Below are 22,609 nucleotides of genomic sequence, written 5' to 3'. Positions count from 1 at the left end.
ACATGACCTGAAAATCGAAAAAATGAATAAAATAAATAAATAAAATAAAAATCTAAAACTGAAAGAAAATAAGATTGAATCTGTAAAAAAATCTGAAAGTGAACAAATATTACTTAATGCTTTAAAAATAGGAGATTCAGCTGTAAAATCTGATTTTAAATGGACTAAATGTGATCCAGATGTGAACAGTACTATCTGAAATAAGCATTAAAAATGTGGCCTTTATTAACATTTAAAGAAGTGTGTTTTATTGTGACAGCAAAATCCGGAACTTCCCGCGGACACACCCGCGTGCTTCACTGTGATTGGTCAAAGCCGAGGAGCAGCTCGCGCCTCCTCAGACAGACGCCTTGCAGACGGAGCCTCACGTGTGGAGGTGAAGATGCAGGAGGAGCGGCGGAGGCTCCCGGAGCTGCTGTCCGCCGTTTAGCCCCGGAGAACCGGAACCACGCGGAGGATGAAGAAGCACCTGAGCCCCTCCAAGCAGCCGCAGCCGCCGCCCGACGTCCCGGCGGCGGCTCCTCCGGGCGGCGAGGCGACAGTCCAGACGCTGAACGAGCTGCTGTCGGACGGAAGCGGCTTCTACAGCCTCCCGACGCAGCACTTCAACGAGGTCTTCCCCAGAATCTACGTCGGCAACGCGTGAGTCCACATAATAAAATCATAAATAAACACCGGAGCCCGACAGGTGCACCGGCAGGTTGGGGCGGTCACGGCCGTGTCGCAGGTCCTGCTGGGCGGCGTGTTGTTGTGGCGGCTCCGCTCCCTCCCTCCCTCCGACCGACCGCCTGTTGTTGTCAACAAATAACCTCCAGGAAGCGGCGCACAGGTGGACGTTGTGTAACGGCGGAGCCCCACAACAAGCACCGGGATGGGGGTGTTAGTACCGGAGTAAAACAGGTGTTTAGTACCGGAGAAACGAGGGGTTAGTACCGGAAAAAAGAGGTGTTAGTACCGGAGAAACCGGGCTACGGTGATCAGCCACAGAAACGGATCCGTGAAGGACATTCAGGACCAGATTCAACTCAGAGAATCCCTCCATCATCACTACTTCTCCAGACGCTCCTCATCCATCCATCATCCGTCTATCTATTCATCCATCCATCTGTCTGTCTATATCATCATCCATCCATTATCTATCCATCCATCCATCCATCCATCACCCATCCATCCATCCATCCATCAATTCTCATGTGTAAAAATACAGATTTTGCAGGTTTTGTTTTATTTTACTTATTTGTTTATTTTATAGTTAACTAGGGAATTTTAAAAAATCCTGTTATTTTATTAATTATTATCTGTAATTCAACAAAACTGGGAAAATCTGTTTAAAAAATGATAATAGTAAAATGTTTTTGAAACCACATTCCAGTCCTAATTATAGAAAAAGCTTTACACTGTAAAAATATAAATAATTCAATAATTGTAAATTCAAACAGTTTTTCAGTGATTTTACAAGCTCTTACCTGTAGTTAACAAAACAGGGGAAATCTGTAAAAAATAAGAATAAAAAAACATAAATTGTTGAAGAAATTACAGGTAAAAAAATTAGACATTATTTTTTTTTACATCTCAGGTGCTTAAAGCAAGTCAGACTCGACAAAGTTTACGCTAGTCATAGAACAATTTTTCTGTGATTTTTTATTGGTTATCAGAAATTTAACAAAATGGGGAATAAGGTTGGTAAAATAACAGGAAATTGTTGAAGGAAAAATAATGTTTATAACAGACTACTCCTGCAGTGGACTTCCTCTGGTGGCGCAAAAAGGCACTACAGCTCGGGTGCAGTCAAGGAAATGTAGGGGAAGGGTTTCATGAGAGACTAAATATATGACGACTCTGATGAGGAGAAAAAATTAAAAATAAAACCTGATTGGTACATTACTACATGCACATTAAAGCAGCTGTATAGCACATTGATGGAAATAGAAAAATACAAAATTTGTCGTTTGGCTTTTTGAGTTTGTAAAGTTCTGACTTCAGCTCTACATTCAAACAACAAATACAAAGCTGAAGATGCTTAACTGTTCATATTTTCAATAAAAAATGACCAGAACAGGACTTGTGACAAAGATAAACACTAATTTAGAAGATTAAATGTACAAAACAACCTTTCCATAAGTAGTGGACTTTCAGGTTTATTGCAGCGTAAAGCAAAAAATATCGAACATTCTCTGCTTTCTAGTGTCAAATCTGAATAAATAACAACAACAGCTGCAGAAAATCTACCTTTCTGATACATTTTTCTGAGCTGTAATGTGATGCAAGCTTTTCCGGAGCTGCTCCTGATGCTACTTTTATGGATTCCCGGTAGAGAAGCGATGCAGCGATGCCCCCCGAGAAGCTCGTTGTCTCTGCAGTCCATCATGTGGCTCCAGCCCTGAATACAAGCACATTACTGTAGCTCGGCGCTGCTACAGAATCAATCTGAATATGCCAAACGGTGCGGCCAAGTCTCCAGACAAAGTGCTGGCACTCCCGAAGCCCATCAGAGAGAACCTCCAGTTCAGCTCTGTGGTTCGCTTTGAAGGGAAGATTTTGATGCCTGACGAGGAAATTATGTCCGCTGATTATAAAGTAAACACTGAATATTGTGTCCAAACAGGTTGAAAGCGGCGTGTAGTGTAAAGTGATATTACTGAGGCCAGCCGGGGCGGTATCGATTGTTGATTAAAGCCTGAACCTCGTCCACCGTTTCCACCGCTGGGACCCAGTAAGCCTCTCTGCTGATGCATCCTATTAGTTGTTCTCTGGTACAAATCTAATTGTGTAGCTGGCCGGCGAAATCAAAACAAATGCAGCGATTAACACAATGCGAGTACACGGTGCAGCTCGTTTTGTTCTTTTTGCAGCTCGTGACTCAAATAGAAAAAAAGATCTGACCTTAAAATTAACCGTTTTATGTTAGATTCCCCAAAGAATCAGACCCATTAACCATTTTTAGGCTTCAATATGTAGCATGAGGTCTATAAATACAAGACTTTTTTCAGGTCAAGACACAGTTAAACAGTTGTTATTCTCATAACCCATGGTATTTACTATAGTTTGATTAATAATTTAATGAACGTATTAATATGGCACCTTTCAAACAGGGTTAACAAAGGAAAACCAACTGCAACAGGCGGCCAAACCGAAAGAAACAAAAGTTAACGTTGGTGAAAGACTTGCAAAATTAATCAATACAACAAACACCAATGGATACAAATTTAATATTAAAACCAAACACAGGAAAACTATGTCATATTTTAAAAAAAAACATAGGTCTTATTTAAGTCTTTGTCACGATGTTCATTTACAGTAAAAAGCTCCACCTGGTGGTAAATAAAAGGTACTACAGTGAATATACTTTGTAGGAAATCTAGTAAAATGTTATCAGGTGATACTAAATATTCAATGACTCTGTTCAGGAAAATAAAAAACCTGATTGGGACATTTTTACGTGCACGTAAAGGCAGATATATATATAAGTACCTCAACAAACATCACATGGCCTCTTGAGGTGCGTGCAAACTTCCTACTTCAACTTTTAATGCAGACTGCCAGCGCAAAGTTAAAGATGCTTACCTGTGAATAATTTCAGTAAAACAAGACGCCGACCGGAGCAGCACTCGTCTTTATTTAACTAGTCGGTAAAACGTTCCGGTCCGTAAATGGATTACGGCTGCACTTTGCACACTTTTCAGATGGGTTGTAGTCAGCAGCTCGGGGACAGACTGAAAGGTGTGGTTGTTTGCTCTGAGAAACACTCTGGCTCTTTGTGAAGCTGCTCTTTAATAATGGATGTGTTGGGACTGCAGATCCCAGGGTGAGGAGGCTGGGACAGGAGGAAGGAAACCGGTGGCGGCGAACCCAGGTGAACCCACCGCATTGTGTTGTGTGGAAGTACAGTAAAGGAACAAAGCTTCGGCACATCCACTCGCACACGGACACCTCAGCATTGTTCCCTCTTTACTTTTGTTGCTTTTAGTGCTTGTACTGTATATGTAAGCATTCATTGAATCATTTATGAAGAGGAACTCGGCCTAAATATGCGTATCGTGAATGAAACTTGGTAGAAAAAGGAGCGTTTGGCTTTGTTCCACCACATGTCTGAGTCCCTGCCCTTCAGCTACCATGCAGACAGATGGCCTCCTTCATCCCTCCCCCGATGACCGTAAAGCAAAATGGTGGTGGAGAGGATTTCTTTATTCTCAGTTCTTCCACCCACCACCTCCAGGGAGCTGCCCAGGGTCATCTAGCCTCGCCTCACCCCGCCTTGTATTGACTGTAAGCAGATCTAGCAGTAAAATTAAAGCACATGACGCTGTCAGGTTGAGCGTTTTACACGGTTATGGAGATTTATGATGACTGGGCCCGAATTAAAGCAACACAAATATAGTTTTGATCCTTGTGTGGAATTTAAAGCAAGATATCTTCTGCTTCAACCACCAATCTTCCGTTATGTGTACTCTGGTTGTCTTTTCTAGCAACAATATGGTGCAGTTTTTCTTGTTCAAACATAAATTATGTACAATTATTGACACTAAATGTTCCATAAAACCTTAATAACATTTACAAAGAGCAGCTTTATTCAGAATCGATGCCTTTGGCCAGGTTGGACGGCAACACTGGATGTAGGCATCGGTCCAAGCGGGACCGAGCAGCCAGAACCCCGTATTGCTTTGTGTGTTCTGTTTGTTGTACAGACTCGTTGGCTCTAATTTGCAGGATTGTAGTTGTTAAAAATCAAAGATTATTAGAAAAGAGGTAAACAGAAGTGGTTTTATTGTGGGTATAGAGGGAGGTAAAGCTGCCAGAGAGGAGAATGGTCTTTTTTTTAATCTGTTGTGCTTGAAATTAATGAATGCAAAAGCTCTGAAATGATGTGTTGGCGTGTCTTTTTCCAGCGTCTATTCCATAACTCTTGCCTGCCATGCTTTGGGTTCCCTCAGAGAGAAGGGTCGCTGCAAATCAATACAAAGTTGCTCTTTATTCTGTGATGGAGCACTTCTGTCCTGGTGGAAGTGGTCATTTTAATCCACAGTTCACAAGGTTCACTGAATGGTCTGATGAAATTGAACACCTAAGGGAGATCTTGAACCATCGTCATTTAAACCTTAAATGAAGGAATATCTTTGGACAGTTTACGTGGTACCCCAACACCTTACTAAGACTCCTCAACTTGGTCTTTCCGTTTAATTTGTGTGTCCGATGGGCTTCTGCCAGAGCTGGCCAACTTGTAAAACAGTTTATGAAGTATTTGGACACCTTTGTTTGTTGGATCGCTCTCTCTCTTTAGGAAACCACCAAAGCATTTAAGATTTCCAGAAAATGTTGAAACCAGCTGCAGGAAAGTCCAGCAATGGTACTAGATGATAATATCAATGTTAAGTTCATTAAAAATACGTTGGGTTGAGTTGAGATTCTTGAAATTCTTCTACTCCCAAATGAAAAGAACTGTTTTTTGAAGTTTAAGGTCTTTCCTCAGTGAGCACAGTCATGTTATGATCCAACAACTTGCAAAGGCTGCCCTTTAGGATTTGCATGGTGTCGCTTTTAAAAAATACTGTAATCAATTTTATTTAATCTAAAAAGATTGAAGTATTGGGGATTGCAGCTTTTTAGATGCGTGAAACAAGTGCATTTTACTTTACCCAGTGACCAACAACATACGGAGAGGAGTTATTTTTCCAGATTCTAACTGAAACTTTGGGACTCTAGAGGCCAGAAAGACTAAAAGGTTGGAGGGAAACTGAACTAGTGAAGCTGTAAGACCGACAATTTTCACCCAAACTTAACAAAATTACTGCAAAACTAACCTGTCTAACAAAATCTGGAGAAACCAGATCGTCATCCTCAAAATAAAGCAAGACAAAGAGCATTAACGAACCAAAAAGGAAACTGAAAACAGGAACACATCAGCATTTGTACCTGTAAGAAGCCAAAATTCATGACGTAAAATAAAGATCTAGAGTTATATTTACTAATCCAGTCAATAGTTTCAACGTGCAGGCAGAGGGGAGGCTAATTTTGACATCAGTGGTGCATTAAATGATTAAAAAATGTTGTTTGTTACCCCAGATAATGAACATTTGTTGAATCAAAATGCCAAACATGTCGGAATTCTGCTTCTGGTGTGTGACAACTTGCTGTTTTTCTGTTTTCTATCACCTTTTTTTCCTGTTTTAGGGGCCTGTTTTTAAGTTTTCTTGCAGCTTTCTAGGCCCACACCTTCAACAGAAGATATTTAACAGATGACAGAAGACTCACAGGTGTTCCTCAGTTTCAGTCTCTAATTAAAGCCTCTATCTATCCGTTCATTTGTATCTGTCCTACTAGCGACAGTATTTTAGTTTGAGCCTACTTTTGAAGCAGCAACATGCAGCGCTGCAGCATTCAGCTACGTCTCTGGAGATGCTGTGATCCTGCCTGTCGTGAAAGGCGCAACCTATATTGTCAAAATATCACTTTAAAATAAATTGTGCTGACACACCGCTCCGCTGTATCTGTTGGGTGTTATTATTAGTGCTGTTATTTGTCTCAGATGTCTTGTTCTGCTGCTGTGTGCTCATCATTCTGGGCTGTGAGGGAACAAAATAAGTTTTATTTTGCTGTCAGTGGAGGAACTCTTGAGTTTTTACTGGTGTACAGGTTTGTTACAGACATCAGCAACCTGCTAGCGCAACCGATTTAATGTGTTTTTCGCCTCTTCTTGTGCAGGTTTGTTGCCCAGAATGCGATGCGACTGCAGAAACTCGGAGTGACGCATGTCCTCAACGTGGCCGAGGGAACCTCCTTCATGCACGTCAACACCAGTGCAGACTTCTACGCCGGAACCGGCATCACGTACCACGGCATCCAGGCCAACGACACCGAGCAGTTCGACCTCAGTGCCTTCTTTGAGGAGGGGGCTGATTTTATCGACAAGGCCCTAGCACACAATAATGGCAAAGGTGAGTTTACTTTGAGGTTTTTTTTGTTACCCTTTTCTGTTTCAAGGTGCAGGAATGGTCTTTCTGATAGGATAAAGATGCCCAATGCTAGAAGAATCATCCAATTTGTTTTCCATCTCACAACTTCTTCCCTGTTTGGCTTTGTAGCGTTAGATGTTTTCTACAAAAAAAAAATCACTTCCTACTACCTGCTCAGCACCAATCTGCAGACAAACAGAATTAGCAACTAGTGAGTTAATATAGTGGAACATTTAGCAGTTTAAAGAACCAAATGTTAACATTAGGAATTGGTACAGACCAAAAATAGAGCAAAAAGGACATTCAATGTTGTACCTAAAATATAATCAACCTGTTGGTTGTTATTAAGGCTGTTGAAACTTTTTTCGAGTTGATTGAAAGGTGCTCTCGAAAAGGAAACCAATCCAGGCTACATCTTACTAAAACCATGTAAACACTGGATGCACCAGACCAAAACTGTCTGTTCCTAGATATGAAACCCAACCAACATGGCGGAAACTTGCAGAATCGCCAAAAACTCAGCTGTATTTTAGTAATACAAAGACGGTTTGGCTTGTGTTCCTTCTGACAAGAAATCTCCAGTGGTGGAAAGTGAACTGATGTATTTCTGTGAATGTATTAGTTTAATTATGCAGAACTTTTGGTACTTCCTGAAGAGGTTCTAGTCGGCAACAAAGGAAAAATGGAATTATTTGAGTATCGAAATAGCAATTCAAATCCTCCCAAAGTGTTTTTAATAGCAACTGAACGATCAACTGTTCAACAACAGAACGTACGCCGATCAGACATAACATGAACACGTGCCTAAGATTGTGTTGTTCCCCCTTATGTGGTCAAAAATGTTCTAAACCATTCAACCTGGACCAGAGGGCCTTCTCGGGGAGTCCTATTGGGTCTGGAACCAGGACGTTTGATCCTTTGGGTGCTCTGAGAATCAAACTTGTTCCACTGCATCCTGCTGATGCTTGATCAGAATGGTGTCTAGGATGTCTGGAGGTGAAATCAACATCTTGGATGACTTTGATGTTCCCCAAGATGTTCCTGATAGTTTGATGTTTGCGATGCGGTGGGGTGCATTTACCTGAAGGGGCGTGCTTGTTCTGAGACAATGTTTATTTTGGTCTCTAAGTCTCATCAACACGAACGAAAAAATCCAAAGTTTTCCAGCAGAACACCACATAGAACCAACATGATCGATGTTATTCACTTCACCTGTCATTGGTCATAATGTTGTGGGTGATTGGTGTATAAACAACTTAAATCTGACATCCAGCAATCCAAAGTGGCTCCCAGTGGTTTTAATGGTTTAATGATTTGTTCTCAGTTTTACCACTATTTGGACTGTTTAGCCATGTCAGCTGCTTCCTTCTCTGGTAATGTCCATGTACCTTGCATGGACCCTTAAAACCAACAGGAAACTACATAGATTTCTGTTAAGTAACACAAGTTTATTCATTTACTGTAGGTGGACCTCCAATTCCAAAAAATGTGTCTGAAGGCCCATTCTGAGCCAAGAAAACCCCTAAAATGGTCAAAATATTTGTAAAAGTTTAAGGTTATTTCATATTAGAAGAAAAACCTGATATCCGTACACCCAAATGCATCTAAACCCCCAAAAAGAACAATTTATTCCTTCACAAAAGCCCTCAAAGGTGCAAGAGATCAAAGGGGAACACAATGTCTGTCTCACTTCAGTAGCTGGCGCTTGAAAGTAATTTGTTCCCACAAGTTGAGACGTGAAAACAAGCTCCTCTTGTTGCTCGTCCAACAAAGGCTACAAGATTCGAGGCGTCTTTTTAATGATCCGATCTCATCGCTGTGGATCTTGGAGTGAAGACAGGAGATAATCACTGCGGCCCCTGAACACCTCAGGCTAAATCTGACGTCCTCCCGAGTCCTGTTCCATATTCTGTTATCAGATCAAGTCCCCGAACGCAAGAAAACTGTTTCAAACACCTGTAGCCACGTCGAACAGGTGCTGAGATGCAATCAAAGCATGAATCATGAGGGAAATTTGATTTAGCAGCGAGGTTAGAGAGAATTTAGCACATTTTACTACATTTCACGTGCTATTTGGAAAGTAGAGTATTAAAGATTGAAGAAATAATCAATCCCAGAAGGCATCAATGCTCCCAAAGCTAAATTTAGTCTCCGGCACGTGATGGATGTGTTCAATTATTGTGCTGAACCCGGATGGATTTATCGGCAGCTTTGACACAGAAAAGCATCTTAATTTGCCGGCAGTTTGACAAATCACAACGGCAGTTTGCGGTAAATCACAAGGAAGAAGCGTGTGGTGTTGCTGCAGTTTGTCCGACGTTATATGTGACATTTTGGGACCCTCGGCTCTGAAAAGGTCGCAGGTTCGAGGTCTTAATGAGGAGCCGCATTGATGTATCGTCCCCTTGAGCTTCCACGTAATGAAGACACAAGGCTGCAGCGTGGAAGTGGACATGTTTCAAGCTCATGCTGCTCTTTTCACACTGAAGCACATTGAATGTGACTCAACTCTGCTCTGAGAAGGACTTCAGCTTCTTCTGCATCAAGGTTTTCCAATCAATCCGATCTACCAACCTTGATTCCAACGGCAAATGTTGTGTTCTGCTGCCAGTTTATGTAGATGAATGGGTTCAGCAGGTGTTGCAAGGTCATCCGTAGGTGTGTCTTTTGTATGCATAAGAATAGAACAAGTGGCTTAAGATGAGATAAGATAATCCTTTATTAATCCCTGGAGATTTGCATTATTATGGCAAGAAAGAGGACAGTGCAAAAAATGCAGTGGACAAATAAGAAATAAACATAGAATATGCATAAGTTCTTTCGGTTTTCCAGCAATTTTGCATTTGTAGAAATTCTGATTTTGCAGAGATTCCTCTAAATGTGCAAAATAACAGCATTGCAGGGGTTATTACTCCTGGTAGGAGGTGGAGCCTCGACAGAGTTGCGTGACTGTCAGTGTTGGTCTGTCTGTTTGCAACATCACTCAAAAACAGACTAATGGATTTGGATGAAATTTTCAGGGAAGGTCAGAAATGATACAAGGACCAAGTGATTAGATTTAGGCAGTGATGCAGCTTATAGTCTGGATCCACGCATTTGTTAAAGATTTCTGTATTATTGTGAGATAGCGGCATGGCGTTACTGTAACCATGACAACAAGTGAACACATCAGCTGCCTGCTGACGATCACGATTGTGATCCTACTACAAATCCACCGCTGAGGACTTATTGGGAGTTATCCACTGGAAATCATACAAGGAACAACTGATTAAATTGTGGGGGTGCTTCTGAGTTCCATCAATTCCTGCCGCCCACTGCATATTTAGGTCACATGATTTGGTATCAGTACATAGCGTGACACGCATTAAATGGACACATTCTATGGTGCTGTGATTTCTGATCATCAATAACTAATAAACAAATGCTACATTTCTGACCTATGAGGGAATGAGCAGCCTTGGAGGAGGACTGTGCTGCCTGAGTGCTTTTCCTGTTTTTCTTCTGTATTTATTGTTTGATTGGTCACTGTTGTGAAAAAGAGGAGTCACATGACACACCTTTTTTCTAGGATTGCACTCAGAATCTGAAGAAGAAAATCTTGTTAAAAATAGAGTCTCGAAATCCCTCCAATTTCAGTTAAATCTGCACCTGATCCACGACTACGATCCATAAAATTTCCGATCTGACTTCAAAACTGCAATCAAACATCAATTTGCTCCAGTGTTTAACTGCATTAAATGGCAACAAGAAAAGAGTAAAGACAGGGAGATTTATCAACCGGAGAGTGATGGAGAGAAAACGAGCCAAAGATCCTCCTGGTGTCGAACAAGAGGCTACAGAGGAATCTACATTGATCGTTGGCAGACGGCTGATTAGGTATTGAAGAGGTCGCGTCATTGGCAAGTTTAGAGGGAGGTACTGAGGACGGAGACATCAGGGACGATACCAGAAGAGGTGTTGGGTTTCAGACAAAGTGCAGAATGTGCAGATCTGACCTGAGCTCAGCTGCTCTGTGAAGGTTGCCAAGAGAAATCCCAGGTGGGGCTTCGGCGTACTGAAACAAACAAGACAAACGTGTACGAAAACACAAACACAGAGCGTGGACATGCAGCTGACAGGGTTCTAGCAGGAAGCGGCTTTTTTTTCCCTCTCTGTGGCTGCAGTGAAGATGATTGACTTTGCCGAGTCTGCAGCAGAGGTCAGGTCGAGTATTTGCATCTCCTGGCAGAGAAGCTGCTTCGCTCGGCAACTTTAGTCGCAGCATATGTTCCCCAGCTACTCTTACTGTCTTTTGTTTTCTTTCTCAACTTCTTTCCTCATTTTTCTTCGTGTTCTTTAGCCGCAGTCCTACAGAAAAAGCTACAATGCAGGAAAAACCCTGTTGGTCTTAATACAGAACTGGACATTTAACATTTCCGGATGGTGTTTTAGACACAGCGGAGAAAAAAATGGAATTCGCTAGGTCTTAATCATGTAAATATTCCCATTTCTCTTTGTTTTTGTCAGTTTTTGGGGGCAAGATTAATGAACTAAAATACAGGTTGGAAAATAAAACAGCTAAAAGAAAGAGGTGTAGCTCAACCAAAAATTCTCCAGGAACCAGTTTTTAATCATCAAAGGTTCTTCCAATACCATCTTCTCTTCATTCAGGTCTTAAAGGTTCCTCTAGAAACCCCACGACCAAGTACAGTTCCTAGAGTTTGTCTTCAATTCCTTGAGGTTCTTCTAATTCGAAGCAGGTAGTAAATTCAGTCTGTTTACCATAAATACACTACCTAGCAGTTTCTGGTTTAGTCTTGGTCTTTTTGTGGGATTTGTGTTCTTCTTTGGGGTGTCTTATATCTGGACTCAGCGTCTGGAGAGTGAGACGTTTTGCCCTTTTTATTTTTTAGCATTGAATCCTGGTCAATTTAACTTGACTTTTTTTCGACAAAAATTTACAAAAAATACTTGACATATTTTGCAGATTTATACAAAGTCACGCAGATGAATTAAAAGTGTAAAATAATGGCTTGCATACGTGCACACAGGTGTAGCCAATCGGTGCTAAAAGTCACACAGTAAAAACAAAGAGTCTGAATGTAGTGAATGTGTCTCTTGATTGTAGTATAAAGACTCCTTTATCTGGAAGGTAGAGTCACTCCTGGATATAACTAAACTATGAATAATAATAAAAATAATGCATAATACTTGTATTGTGCTTTTTAAGAGACTCAGGGATGCTTCATAGTGTAGATAACAACACAGAAGAAATATATAAATAAACAGAATGCTGGAAATTCCACCCTATGTAGTGATCTTTTGTAGCCTAGCCGCGTTAGGCCCATGTTCTGAAGGCACAAGGGTCTAGGGCCGCTCGACAGGGAGGGAGGCGGGCTAAAAGGTGGTCTTTCAAATCACTCTGCAGCAATTGGGTAGGTATACAACTAATCAGCACAACGAATAGGCTGACGTAGTTCCTAGAGCGCTGGCGGATTGTGGCTAAGTCCCATTAGCTTCCCAACCAGCGGAGCCAACTGGTATATTAAGGATTTGCCATATCCCATCGGCATAAGTCCAAATACGTCTTTCTTCTCAATGAAACACTTCAGTGGCGTCCTTTGTTTATCTTTCAAGTTGAATTTTAGCTTCAAATCTTTAAGGGCTGTGGCCAAAGCCAAGTTGAAAGATAACTGTTTATTGTGCGCCGGTTGTTTCTGTCAGAATCGTCGCACCTCTGTCGTCACTTAGTTACGTCCGCCTTCTGACTCTACACTTCATGGTGATTGGTCCGGCCAGTTTTAGGAGAATCCAGCCTCGAGCCTTATGGAGGGTAACTAGACCCACCCTGGCAGAGAATTAAATTCGTTGCTGTGGGTTGTCTAGCGCGGCTAGGCTAGATCTTTTGATTAAATTTGATACTCTAACATACAGCGTCCTTTACAAATACATACAAATTAAACGATGAAGTAATTTAGTGACTTCTAGGACAGCCAATAGCTACTTTCCTTACTGCGGAGTTGTCGACGCTGGCTATACAGCAGCATTAATCTTCTTGTTTCCTGTTTCCTGTAGGGAAGGTGTACGTTCACTGCAGAGAAGGCTACAGCCGCTCCCCCACCATGGTCGTCGCTTACCTCATGCTGCGCCACAAGATGGACGCCCGGCTGGCGGTCGCCACGGTGAGGCACAAGAGGGAGATCGGGCCGAACGACGGCTTCCTCCGCCAGCTGTGCCAGCTGAACGAGAAGCTGGCGAAGGAGGGCAAGCTGAACGGTGAGGTGGGCAAACTAAAGACCAAATGAGAGCAAAAGGAGGCAGAAAGAGACTCTCCGAACCGTCTCCTCCCATCATGCCTTTCAGCTGCTCTCGGAGACCAAACCAGCACCCATCCGACACACCAGGGGTATCTGAAACACAAACATACATGCATTTATCCGTGTAGATAATCGTCTCACGCCTATTCCGTTTCCTTTTTAGTCTCTCACTGCTGTCCTACGAAAGAGTGTGATCTCAAAATACAAAAACAAAACCCCCCCTCTTTTTCTAACTCGCCATTCGAACCAAATTTCCGTCACTTTTCGAGCCACTTTGAAGCATTCCTTCGATTCCCCGCGAGGTAAGAAGGTGAAAACTTTGCCCTGATTTTTAGGAATTTTCTCACAGAGTTGTAGGAAAAATAAAAAAAAACGATGATAGCACAATCATTCCATAGTTTTCCACTGCCGGGAATGTCAGTGATGTCACCGCCAGCAGGAGTGATCCTCAGATTCCAAACTCCTAAACATCGATGGCCACACGAGATGCAACAAAGAGTGGATGGAGGAGGAAAATCCCAAACATTCCATGAAAACTTAAAAAAACACGCCCAGATTCTTTCTAAAACCCTCGATTCTTTTCCTTCTTCTGCCCGTAGCGGCGGATGTTTAATGCACAAACGACTCCAAAGCTGCAGCTCTGCGTAGCGTCTCGGTCCTCCGGCCTCTAGTTTGACGGCGGCGACATGAAATTTATCGGTTGTTGACACGGAGCGGAGCGGCGCCGGGAGCAGCAAAGGTCGAGCTAATTAAAAATAACGAGCTGCGCTGGCTGTTCGTGTGGCGGCCGTAGTTAGCAGCAGATATGACGGATGTTGATTTTTAGCTCGACAGTCGGCCTCCACGGTACAGAAATCTGAGGGAAACACTGCGCCGAATGTTTCTCCTGCAGTTCCTTCTGCTTAAAATAGACATTCATGTGAAGTTGCTTTAATTTTCTGCCATAAAAGCAGCTTCGGATTTGCATTATTTTACTCGCATAAGTAGCCAGAAGGCTGTTTTTCTGTTTTCTTTAATAGTGTACATCTAAAACAAAATTGAGGATTGAATTTGTGTGTTATAAGCAACACTTTATTATTTACCTGCTAGAGTTTATAAAGTCTGGATAAAGACTTAAAAAGAACCTTAATGTGGTTTAAATTCCTGAAGGTTGCAGTCATTTTCAATAATTTTTCATGATGTTTTCTTTGTCGTGCTGTAACGGAGCAATTATTTTCAGTTCTTTGGGCTGCAGATTATTTTCTCAACTTATCAGTTCATTTGTTGTAAAAAAAAAAAATGTCAGTGTTTATCAAAGCTCAACATGATATCCTGAAATATCTTCTGTCCCCAGTCCAAATCCTTTCAGTTTGCTGTCATAATGTAGCAAGGAAATTTTTTTTTTTCTTATTTAAGAACATTGAATCAGTGAATTCAAACTTTTTTTTCTTGGAAAGTTGGTGAAACCGATCAAACAACAATCACAATAGACAAATATTTTATTATTTGACAACTGATTAATTGGTGAATGCTTGCAGTCTCAGAATGTAGCTGCTTTGACCATTTTTTTTTTAATTTTTATATTTTGGTTAGGGCTATTTAGTTTAACTATCACACAGCTAAAATGCTAAGCTAAAATAAAAGCAGAGCTGTCATTGCACTACAAGGAACCATCCCAATTCTTTAATGAAGAGGCCAAATGTTTGCTCATGATTCTGTGTTTGTCACTAAAACCTGGAATGATATTCGGAGATGCTTCTCTCAAAATTAAACTATAACTAGAAGGACTTTCTCCAAGTTTAATAGTCCACTCTTCTACGACACGGTATTTCACAGACCAAACCAGATTTGCACAAAAAGTTTAGTCGGTAGCCCATGTTTCACCAAGTTTCATGAAGACTGCCTTGGTAGTTTTTGTAAATCTGCTGGTGAATGGTATCTAAAACATCTTGGGGGTTTTCACAGGTTGTTTATTTTAACCATCACCAAAAATAATGGATTAATCCTGGAAAACCTGTTGATGTAGCACCAGAGGTGGTCCAACTAATGAGGGTTTGGTCAGATGGGAGCACCTCGACCAACCAGGATACTACAAAGAGGAGATTCATTGATTGAGTTGATCTGCCAGCTTCTTTCAGCTCTAGATTTTTACGAATAAAAGGCCTAAATGGAAAGAATCGGACATCTTTTCAGATTTATCCGACGTCTAGTGCGCTAGTTAGCGCTTTTAGCGGAATATTCCTGAGCCATTCACAGCGTCTCGCTCGACATGGCGGCGATCGGGTTGTTTAAAGCCGATAATGCTCAGCTTCAAACTAGAGGCCTCCAGTTTCCACCGGGGAAAGATGCCACCCGCTCCCAACAGAAAGTTCCAGTCATTGTCGCCAGAGAGTTGTCCACTGCCAATTCCCTGACACTGCTCATCCACACAGTCTGTCCGAGGTCCATACACAACATGTCTCACTCCCGACTGTGTGTGTCATACACTAAATTATGCACACACGACTCCTCACAAAGCTTTGTTTTCATTTGTACTAAAGCATTGCAATATATGTCAATACCCCATCAGATATATAGAATGTAACCACATGTACTCCCACTAACCAGGCAGTAGTTGCCACATACAGTACACGGCAACTTTGCAGTACATTTTGACAGACACTGTATTTATTACTGGACATAATACTGTAAACTAGACCTAGTGCCAGGAGGGAAGGGTGATGGAGTGTCTCTAGAAGCTGCGCAGCATCACTCCTCCGGGTTTAGAGAGGAAAGTGTGAGACGGGAAGTCAGGAAAGAGTCAGTTCAGCCGCTATGTCCAACACATCAGACGCATATTTCTCTGGTCTGAGGCATGTTAGCATGAATCCAAGAGGGACAGAGGAAGATAGATGAAAACTAGGTTGCCTCACCTCATTATTGGCACTATTTATTCCTCCTTTGATATATCTGTATACATCTAAATATATACATGTATACTGTATATACATATTTAAGTGTTGACATATATGAATGTATGAGCAATGTGTCTATAACTTGTAGGTATCGTCAGTATGTCTTTATATATCATGTTATATTCGTATCACGGAGTAGCTCCTCCTTTCTTTCTGTTTTAACTACATGCACATTGGTATTCAGGTACGATGTGCATGTAACACGTTCTGTGTGATTGTGATATTCGGTATCGCAATTGTGCAAAACTCGCTAGCTTGATAGCAGGGTTTGTTTTGTTTTTTTCGTCCAGGCTTAGCTGGGATACTGAGGCATGTAATCATGGTGTTCTACTAGTGTTTCGTGAAGGTTTGAGTTTCCATTAGTGATGCTGATTCATTCATCAGATACAGCAGGATGCAGGTGGCAGCATAAGATGCATATGAGATTGTCCTGCATATGCGTACGAACCATCACATCGTCCCATCAACCATTTATATGGTGCTTTAACGCATTTTCAGTGGTTTCTTTGTTGATAGGAATCAGATTTTTTTTCTGTTCAGATCTACAACTTCTTTGCATTTGCAGGCTGCAGTTTCTCCACTAGGGGGAGCAGCTGAGTTATTGCGGAATTAGAGGCTCGCTGCTGAAGACATTTCAGTGTTTGGTTAGCCTTAAATTAGTCTTCAAATACGTCTAATACGAGCTAAAGATAAAGATTTATCGAGTTGAAAGACTTTTATGCTACTTAACCCTCTGAACTCCAAGCAGTTTCTAGACTTTTTTTTGCTTCGATCACAATTTTGACTCATTTTACATGCCAATATTAAGTTCGGCACCTTCATGAAGAACCAAGAAATGCCTTCTGTGCAGTAAATTAAAAGTATAATGCCATGAACCAGAAATAGGAAAATACTGGAATCAACAAGTACAACATATTTCCAAGCGTCCATAGGCGGTGCCGAAAAAAATGGTGGCTCTACATGTTTTAGATATTTTGCTATTTGCATTTTCAATTTGGTTCGATTCTCATCATCTTTCTGCTTTGTATAAACACTGCCTGCCACTATTTTAAGCTTAGATTTGGTTGATTTTTCCAACTGAATGTCACTTTTCAGATGAATAGCTCAAAGACTGTTCGAAAGACTTTGATGAATGATGTCATTTGCTCATTTTTTTTTTCAAAGGCAACATGACGTTCAAACCTGCTGGAAGGTTTTGGGGGTTCAGAGGGTTAAAGTTTTTGTGTTGTCACACTGACTGCTAAATTATTCAACTATAGAGTTCTTCCAAAACACGAACAAGTTCTGTTAGAGTAAACAGAAAGAGCTGAACATTTGAAAAAAGCTTGAAATAAGTCTTAATTTACCCCAAATTCATGGCAAAATGGTCCAAGTTAAGATCATGAACTGTATATAAAAGATGGACGTAATGTCACCCATTGGTTTGTTTTGAAGCCATCTTGAAACCAGACCGGACGAGCAAGGTGTGGATCTAACTATGCACATCTTTGTCGTCTGTTTAACTCGAAATAGGACCATGATTTACAAAATAAATACCATTCTGTATTTAATGACTCTTGAAATTAGTGACCGAGTCCATAAACTCATCAGGAAAATGTTTACTGATGTAGCAAATCAAAGGCAAAGTAGGGTCGTTTTCTCATAGACGTCTCCAGGAGTCGCCCCCTTCTGGACAGATATGTCGCTTCTGTATTGGCTTCACTCTTCAGATCCATCTCCATCTTTTATTTACAGTCTATGCTTAAGATTAAACACTAAAAAGTGTTTTATCTGGAGACAAAATTGACCTGAAGTGTGACAACAAAGTTTAAATGAGGCCACAGTCTGAGGTAGAATAACTTTGTGAAGTTCTAAACATGTTGACCTTCAGTGTATCCCTGCAGCTCAGACCTGCAGATGAGTCTCTGTCACCACCTACTGGCAAACAAAGTATTAGAAGCTGTCGTTTTACAAGCAGACAATGGATTTTTACATTTTTTTTATATCTGTGTCCCTTCTTAAACAATCAATCAACAGGGCAGGGCACAAAGTCATTTAGAAACTTGACCATCAAACAAGTCAGACTTCTAATTTTTGCGTTTTAGGTGGATTAGATTTCAGATCTAGATGCACAGTTGCTACTTTGGAATTAAGATTTTAAAGTAGGTATGAAAGTGTCCAGAAAAGGTTCAATTATTTGATTAGGTGACTGACAGGAAGTAAAAATGTTAAGTATATTGTGTTGTCTTCCTGTCTTACAGCAAAGAACATTTAATATCATCTGGTTTTGGACTGTCAGTTCTTACAAATATTTGGCTCTAGGACAATATAAAGTTTATTTTTACTGTTTTCTGAGGTTTTATAGCCCAAAAATAATCACCAGATCAATGATAAAGTGAGTAATTGCCTTTCTTGTCCAGGTAGTGTGCATAAAGTGCACACAAGTGCACATAAAAACAGCCCGAGGAGCCATTTTAAAGGCCCCTGATGTCATAAAATCCAGTGTTTAGATCCCAAAGAAACATTCACTGAAATGTCCAGCTCTGCTGTGGCCTCTGACTCATTACTGGCCAGGAAGAAGTTAATATTCTCACAGGGAGTTAAAGCTGAGGGCAAAGCTTGCAGAGTGAGTGTCTCGGTCCAGGTTCATCTGCAGGTTGTTCGGTCAACTCTGACCTCTGTCATCTGGTCATTTCATACAATGTTTGAAGTCCTTACAGCAATACATTCGTTTTCAGACATCTTGCAACCTTTGCTTCCTCCTGTGGGATCACCAAAGTGTCTGGCAGGATAAATCAGGTGCACTAGTTCAGATTTAAGGAGTGTAATTTAGTGCATGGCGTCATACTTTCATTTTCCCATCACCTCACCATGAACCCCACACCACACAGCAATGAAGATTGAAGGATTGGACTTCAGTCTTCAGCTGGAGAGAACTACAAACCTCTCACATATTTTTACCAGAATTGTTCGTGCCAATGTACTGTTAACATTCATGATTGGCTTTGTTGTCATTCAAATGGCCTGGGGTTTGCATCTGCTCTACAATACTGCCCTCCTTCTGAATACACAAAAAGCAACAACTGCACAGTTTCCTTGTTCAGTTTTACACACGGTGTTTCTTTAAATTTGGGAATTATTGGGGTGAAGTTGTTCAAATCGGTCCAGGATGAGGGTACGTACTTTATACACCACTGTCTCCCAAAAATCACATTTCTATACAACTAAACTGCATTATTATTTACGTTTTTAGTGATATTCTTCCAAATGATATCTATGTTGTACCACAAGGATATTTAAGATCAACCTATCTTTGCCATTTATTGTATTGATTTGCTGTTGTTCCTTTATAGCCCACCTATTGTACACTAGATAAGGTGGAACTCAATACCTAGGTAACCCAAAAAATGTCCAAACATAGTTTTAACCAAGTGAAGGGTTAAAACTGAAAGTAAGCAACAAGTGAAAATGAAAAGTACTGAAGTAAAGTCTTGTTGCTAACTTCTACCTCCTTACATGGATATTGTGACCGTTCCTACTTCACTTGTAGTGATGCATAGCCAACCCCTATCCCTGATGTAGCCACAGAATTGACCAAAGTATTAATGTAATGTGGCTAATATACCACAATACATTAGCCACTTGGTTACCAGAGGTTGTCTGGGTAAACTTTGATTCGTTTTACATGTTAGCTTTGGCGGGAATCCATTAAGTGCCACACAAGTCTTGGTCATGGTGCCCCTTGCTAGCTAAAGCCCCACAATGCTTTTGATGGCACAAAAACCTAAAGCGAGAACTGCCCATAGCCTGAGCGACTGCCTTCTTGGGATCCCAAAGTGCAGTATTCCATCTCTTTAAATAGTAAGAGGCTCCACCTGATGGTGTTACCAGGTACTACAGCTAATATGCAATACAATTTTCTTTCATATCGTAAATGAGAATGCAGTTTACTTGAATAACGATGTCATTTTTGCGAGACAGACTTGACTTTATAGCATCAACTGCCTACACCGACCTGCCCATTGAGTAAATCATCGACAGTTTTTGGCTTCCGAGACACAAACACTCTGTGGTGGCCGAACTAGCCATGGTGGACGTTTTCTGCCGCCGCTGAAAACACTCTTTGGATGAAGCAAAAATGCAACTAATCACGCGTAAGAAGAAGAAGATGTCTATCATGGCTACACTGCTGGCTCCTTTATGCATTGAGTAACAGATAAACACTGCCACCTGCTGTTCAACAAATCCAGTAGTTTGCACACTCTTTGATTTATGGTGATTATAACTCATGGCATCATACAGTAAATAGTTACAATCCAATCCCGTGTTCCCAAATGTGAAACCCTGTAACGTCGATATTAAGCAATGGATTTGTTCGTTTCAAAGGTACCAGCATCATTTTGTGGGTTATACAGTACATTAAGTATTATCGAGAATGTCAAATGTGAAATGCCATTGATGTATATTGTTATATATACTGAGTATGTAACACGCACTATAAGGCAATTGTGAATTGCTGCATTTTACTGTCATAACTGGCCTATTACAGTGTAAAGATAGGACATAGTTTGATAATGGATCTTGATGAAACATTCGTTTTGACTTACTTTCTCCTAGTGACATATGTTTGTCTTTATCTAGATTTTTGTCCTGTTGCAAGGGCATAAGTTCTGATTATTTTAACTAAAGAAGGCTATTTTTTCGTACAGTAGGGAATGTTCATGAAAGTGTGATTGTGACCTGCTTCTCCGACGTAATTTTTCAGTTTGATACGTGTTGTTTTTGGATGTAGTCGCCTACTTGCGTAATGGTGGTCAGACCTGGGCCAGGCTGTAATTGTAACTCGCCGTTTGTTTCAAAAACCAGAGTGGAGAAGAGGGCTGTTAAATCAATCACACAGGTAGTTGTGTTTATTATCGCGGAAAAAAGTACATTACGAATGATTTCCTGTGATTTTCATTCAAATTTGCCGTCCCGTGTGGCACAGCTCGAACATCTGGAGGCAAGACGCTGAAAAGTGACCGACAGCTGATTCCTTACGTCATGGAAACTCATCTGGTTGAGCTTATGATGCAATAAGCTGCATCCTTCTGGAGCTCCTGAGGGCGCCTCCAACAAACAACTGGGATTATTTACAAATACTGTCTGGCCCAGGTGAGGTTCTGACTGCAGAGCTGTCATCTTCTTGGCCTAAAGCAGGAGTTTTAGCACAAATGAGCCCACTGCCTGACTCCTCCTGGAGTCCATTACAGTCTTGTCACGCCGTTTCTGTTCGTGTACAGATGTCGCAGAGGACGTTGTTGTGACGTTGGATTGGCTGCCAATGGGTATATTCACTTATTTGAATATAGATATCTATATATACTGTATATTTGTCACCGCCGCTGACATCTCAACGAAAGCATCACAACGACACGGCACTCGGCACCCAAAGCCTTACAGGAAACGATCGATTCTTCAGATATGTTTTTGAGTTTGTCTGTCTCACTTCACACAGTAGGAAGGGACAATCCCTTACAGAGCGACACATCGATGAAGTGCACTTGATTTTAAATTGCAATGTTATTTTTCTTACCTTGGAGAAGTCCCTTCTTTCTTATGTTTAAGAAATAAATGGCTGAGGTATTAATGTCTCAGAGTCACGAGTGCTTTGTTGTTTTGGTGTTCAAAATGTTTTTGCCCTTGACATTGTTGCAGGCTAAGGACACCTCCGCTGCAGAACTGACTTAGTTCCAAGAAGTTGTCCAGGTGAAATTCATCCTGTTTTTAAGATGGGAGCCCTGATCGGAACCCATTAACTGCTACAGAAGTCTTAGTCATTGTGCCCCCTTGCTAATTATCTGAGGTATTAACATCGTAGAGCTTTGAGTGGTTTATTTTGATACTCAGAATTTTTTTTTCAGCACCAATCAACAAAAATTACCGGGACGACTCAAGGAACACAACCAAGAGGTCAAATTCCTGACATAGTCTTTTAGTTCCACAGATCTGAATCCAATCTAGGATCTACAAAATGCACCAGAACAATCCTGAGAAAGTCCCCATCTTGGAATCCAGTGCACCAGGACACCGACAGAGGTCCCACATTCATACCTTGGTGGTCTTTTCTGAGGAAGCTTCACAATAACAGGCATGTGGTTTTAAGGTTTGGTGAATTACGGCACAGTGTTTTCTGTTGAAATTAAAGCTGCACTGGACGGTGGTGGATGGCTTGTATTTTCAGTCTATGCACATGTACCTGCTTATATTCTATCCATCAAATATACCGAAAAAACATCCATGAATTCAATTGAGGCACCCACATGTTGAGCTGCATTTTAATGTAGGATTAAATTAAAAAATATTTTTATGCCACCAAGAATAAAAGAAAACCTCTTCATACCTTTTTGCAGCTACGGGTACCTACATTGAAAGTACAGCAAACAAAACAAAAAGGATGCATACACGAAAC

The 22,609-nt window shown here is 41.1% G+C and overlaps 1 protein-coding gene across 1 annotated transcript; it reads left to right on the top strand.

The window, feature by feature from the left end:
• The first annotated feature begins 284 nt into the window (after positions 1-284).
• On the top strand, positions 285-21,787 carry dusp3a (dual specificity phosphatase 3a). The gene is made up of 3 exons (XM_022199283.2): positions 285-642; positions 6,700-6,932; positions 13,005-21,787. The coding sequence occupies exons 1-3, from the start codon at positions 458-460 to the stop codon at positions 13,232-13,234; spliced, it is 648 nt and encodes a 215-aa protein (XP_022054975.1). The 5' UTR covers positions 285-457; the 3' UTR covers positions 13,235-21,787.
• Positions 21,788-22,609: the final 822 nt, after the last annotated feature.

Source organism: Acanthochromis polyacanthus, chromosome 19 (assembly GCF_021347895.1).
Source record: "Acanthochromis polyacanthus isolate Apoly-LR-REF ecotype Palm Island chromosome 19, KAUST_Apoly_ChrSc, whole genome shotgun sequence".
NCBI lineage: Eukaryota > Metazoa > Chordata > Actinopteri > Pomacentridae > Acanthochromis > Acanthochromis polyacanthus.
The sequence above is the reverse complement of the archived record's forward strand: the minus strand, read 5'-3'. Positions and strand labels throughout refer to the sequence as shown.

Coding starts and splice junctions, on each gene's coding strand:
- dusp3a (XM_022199283.2), top strand. CDS start 458: ATGAAGAAGCACCTGAGCCCCTCCAAGCAGCCGCAGCCGCCGCCCGAC. Junction 643..6,699: donor AGAATCTACGTCGGCAACGC/GTGAGTCCACAT, acceptor CTTCTTGTGCAG/GTTTGTTGCCCAGAATGCGA. Junction 6,933..13,004: donor AGCACACAATAATGGCAAAG/GTGAGTTTACTT, acceptor TGTTTCCTGTAG/GGAAGGTGTACGTTCACTGC.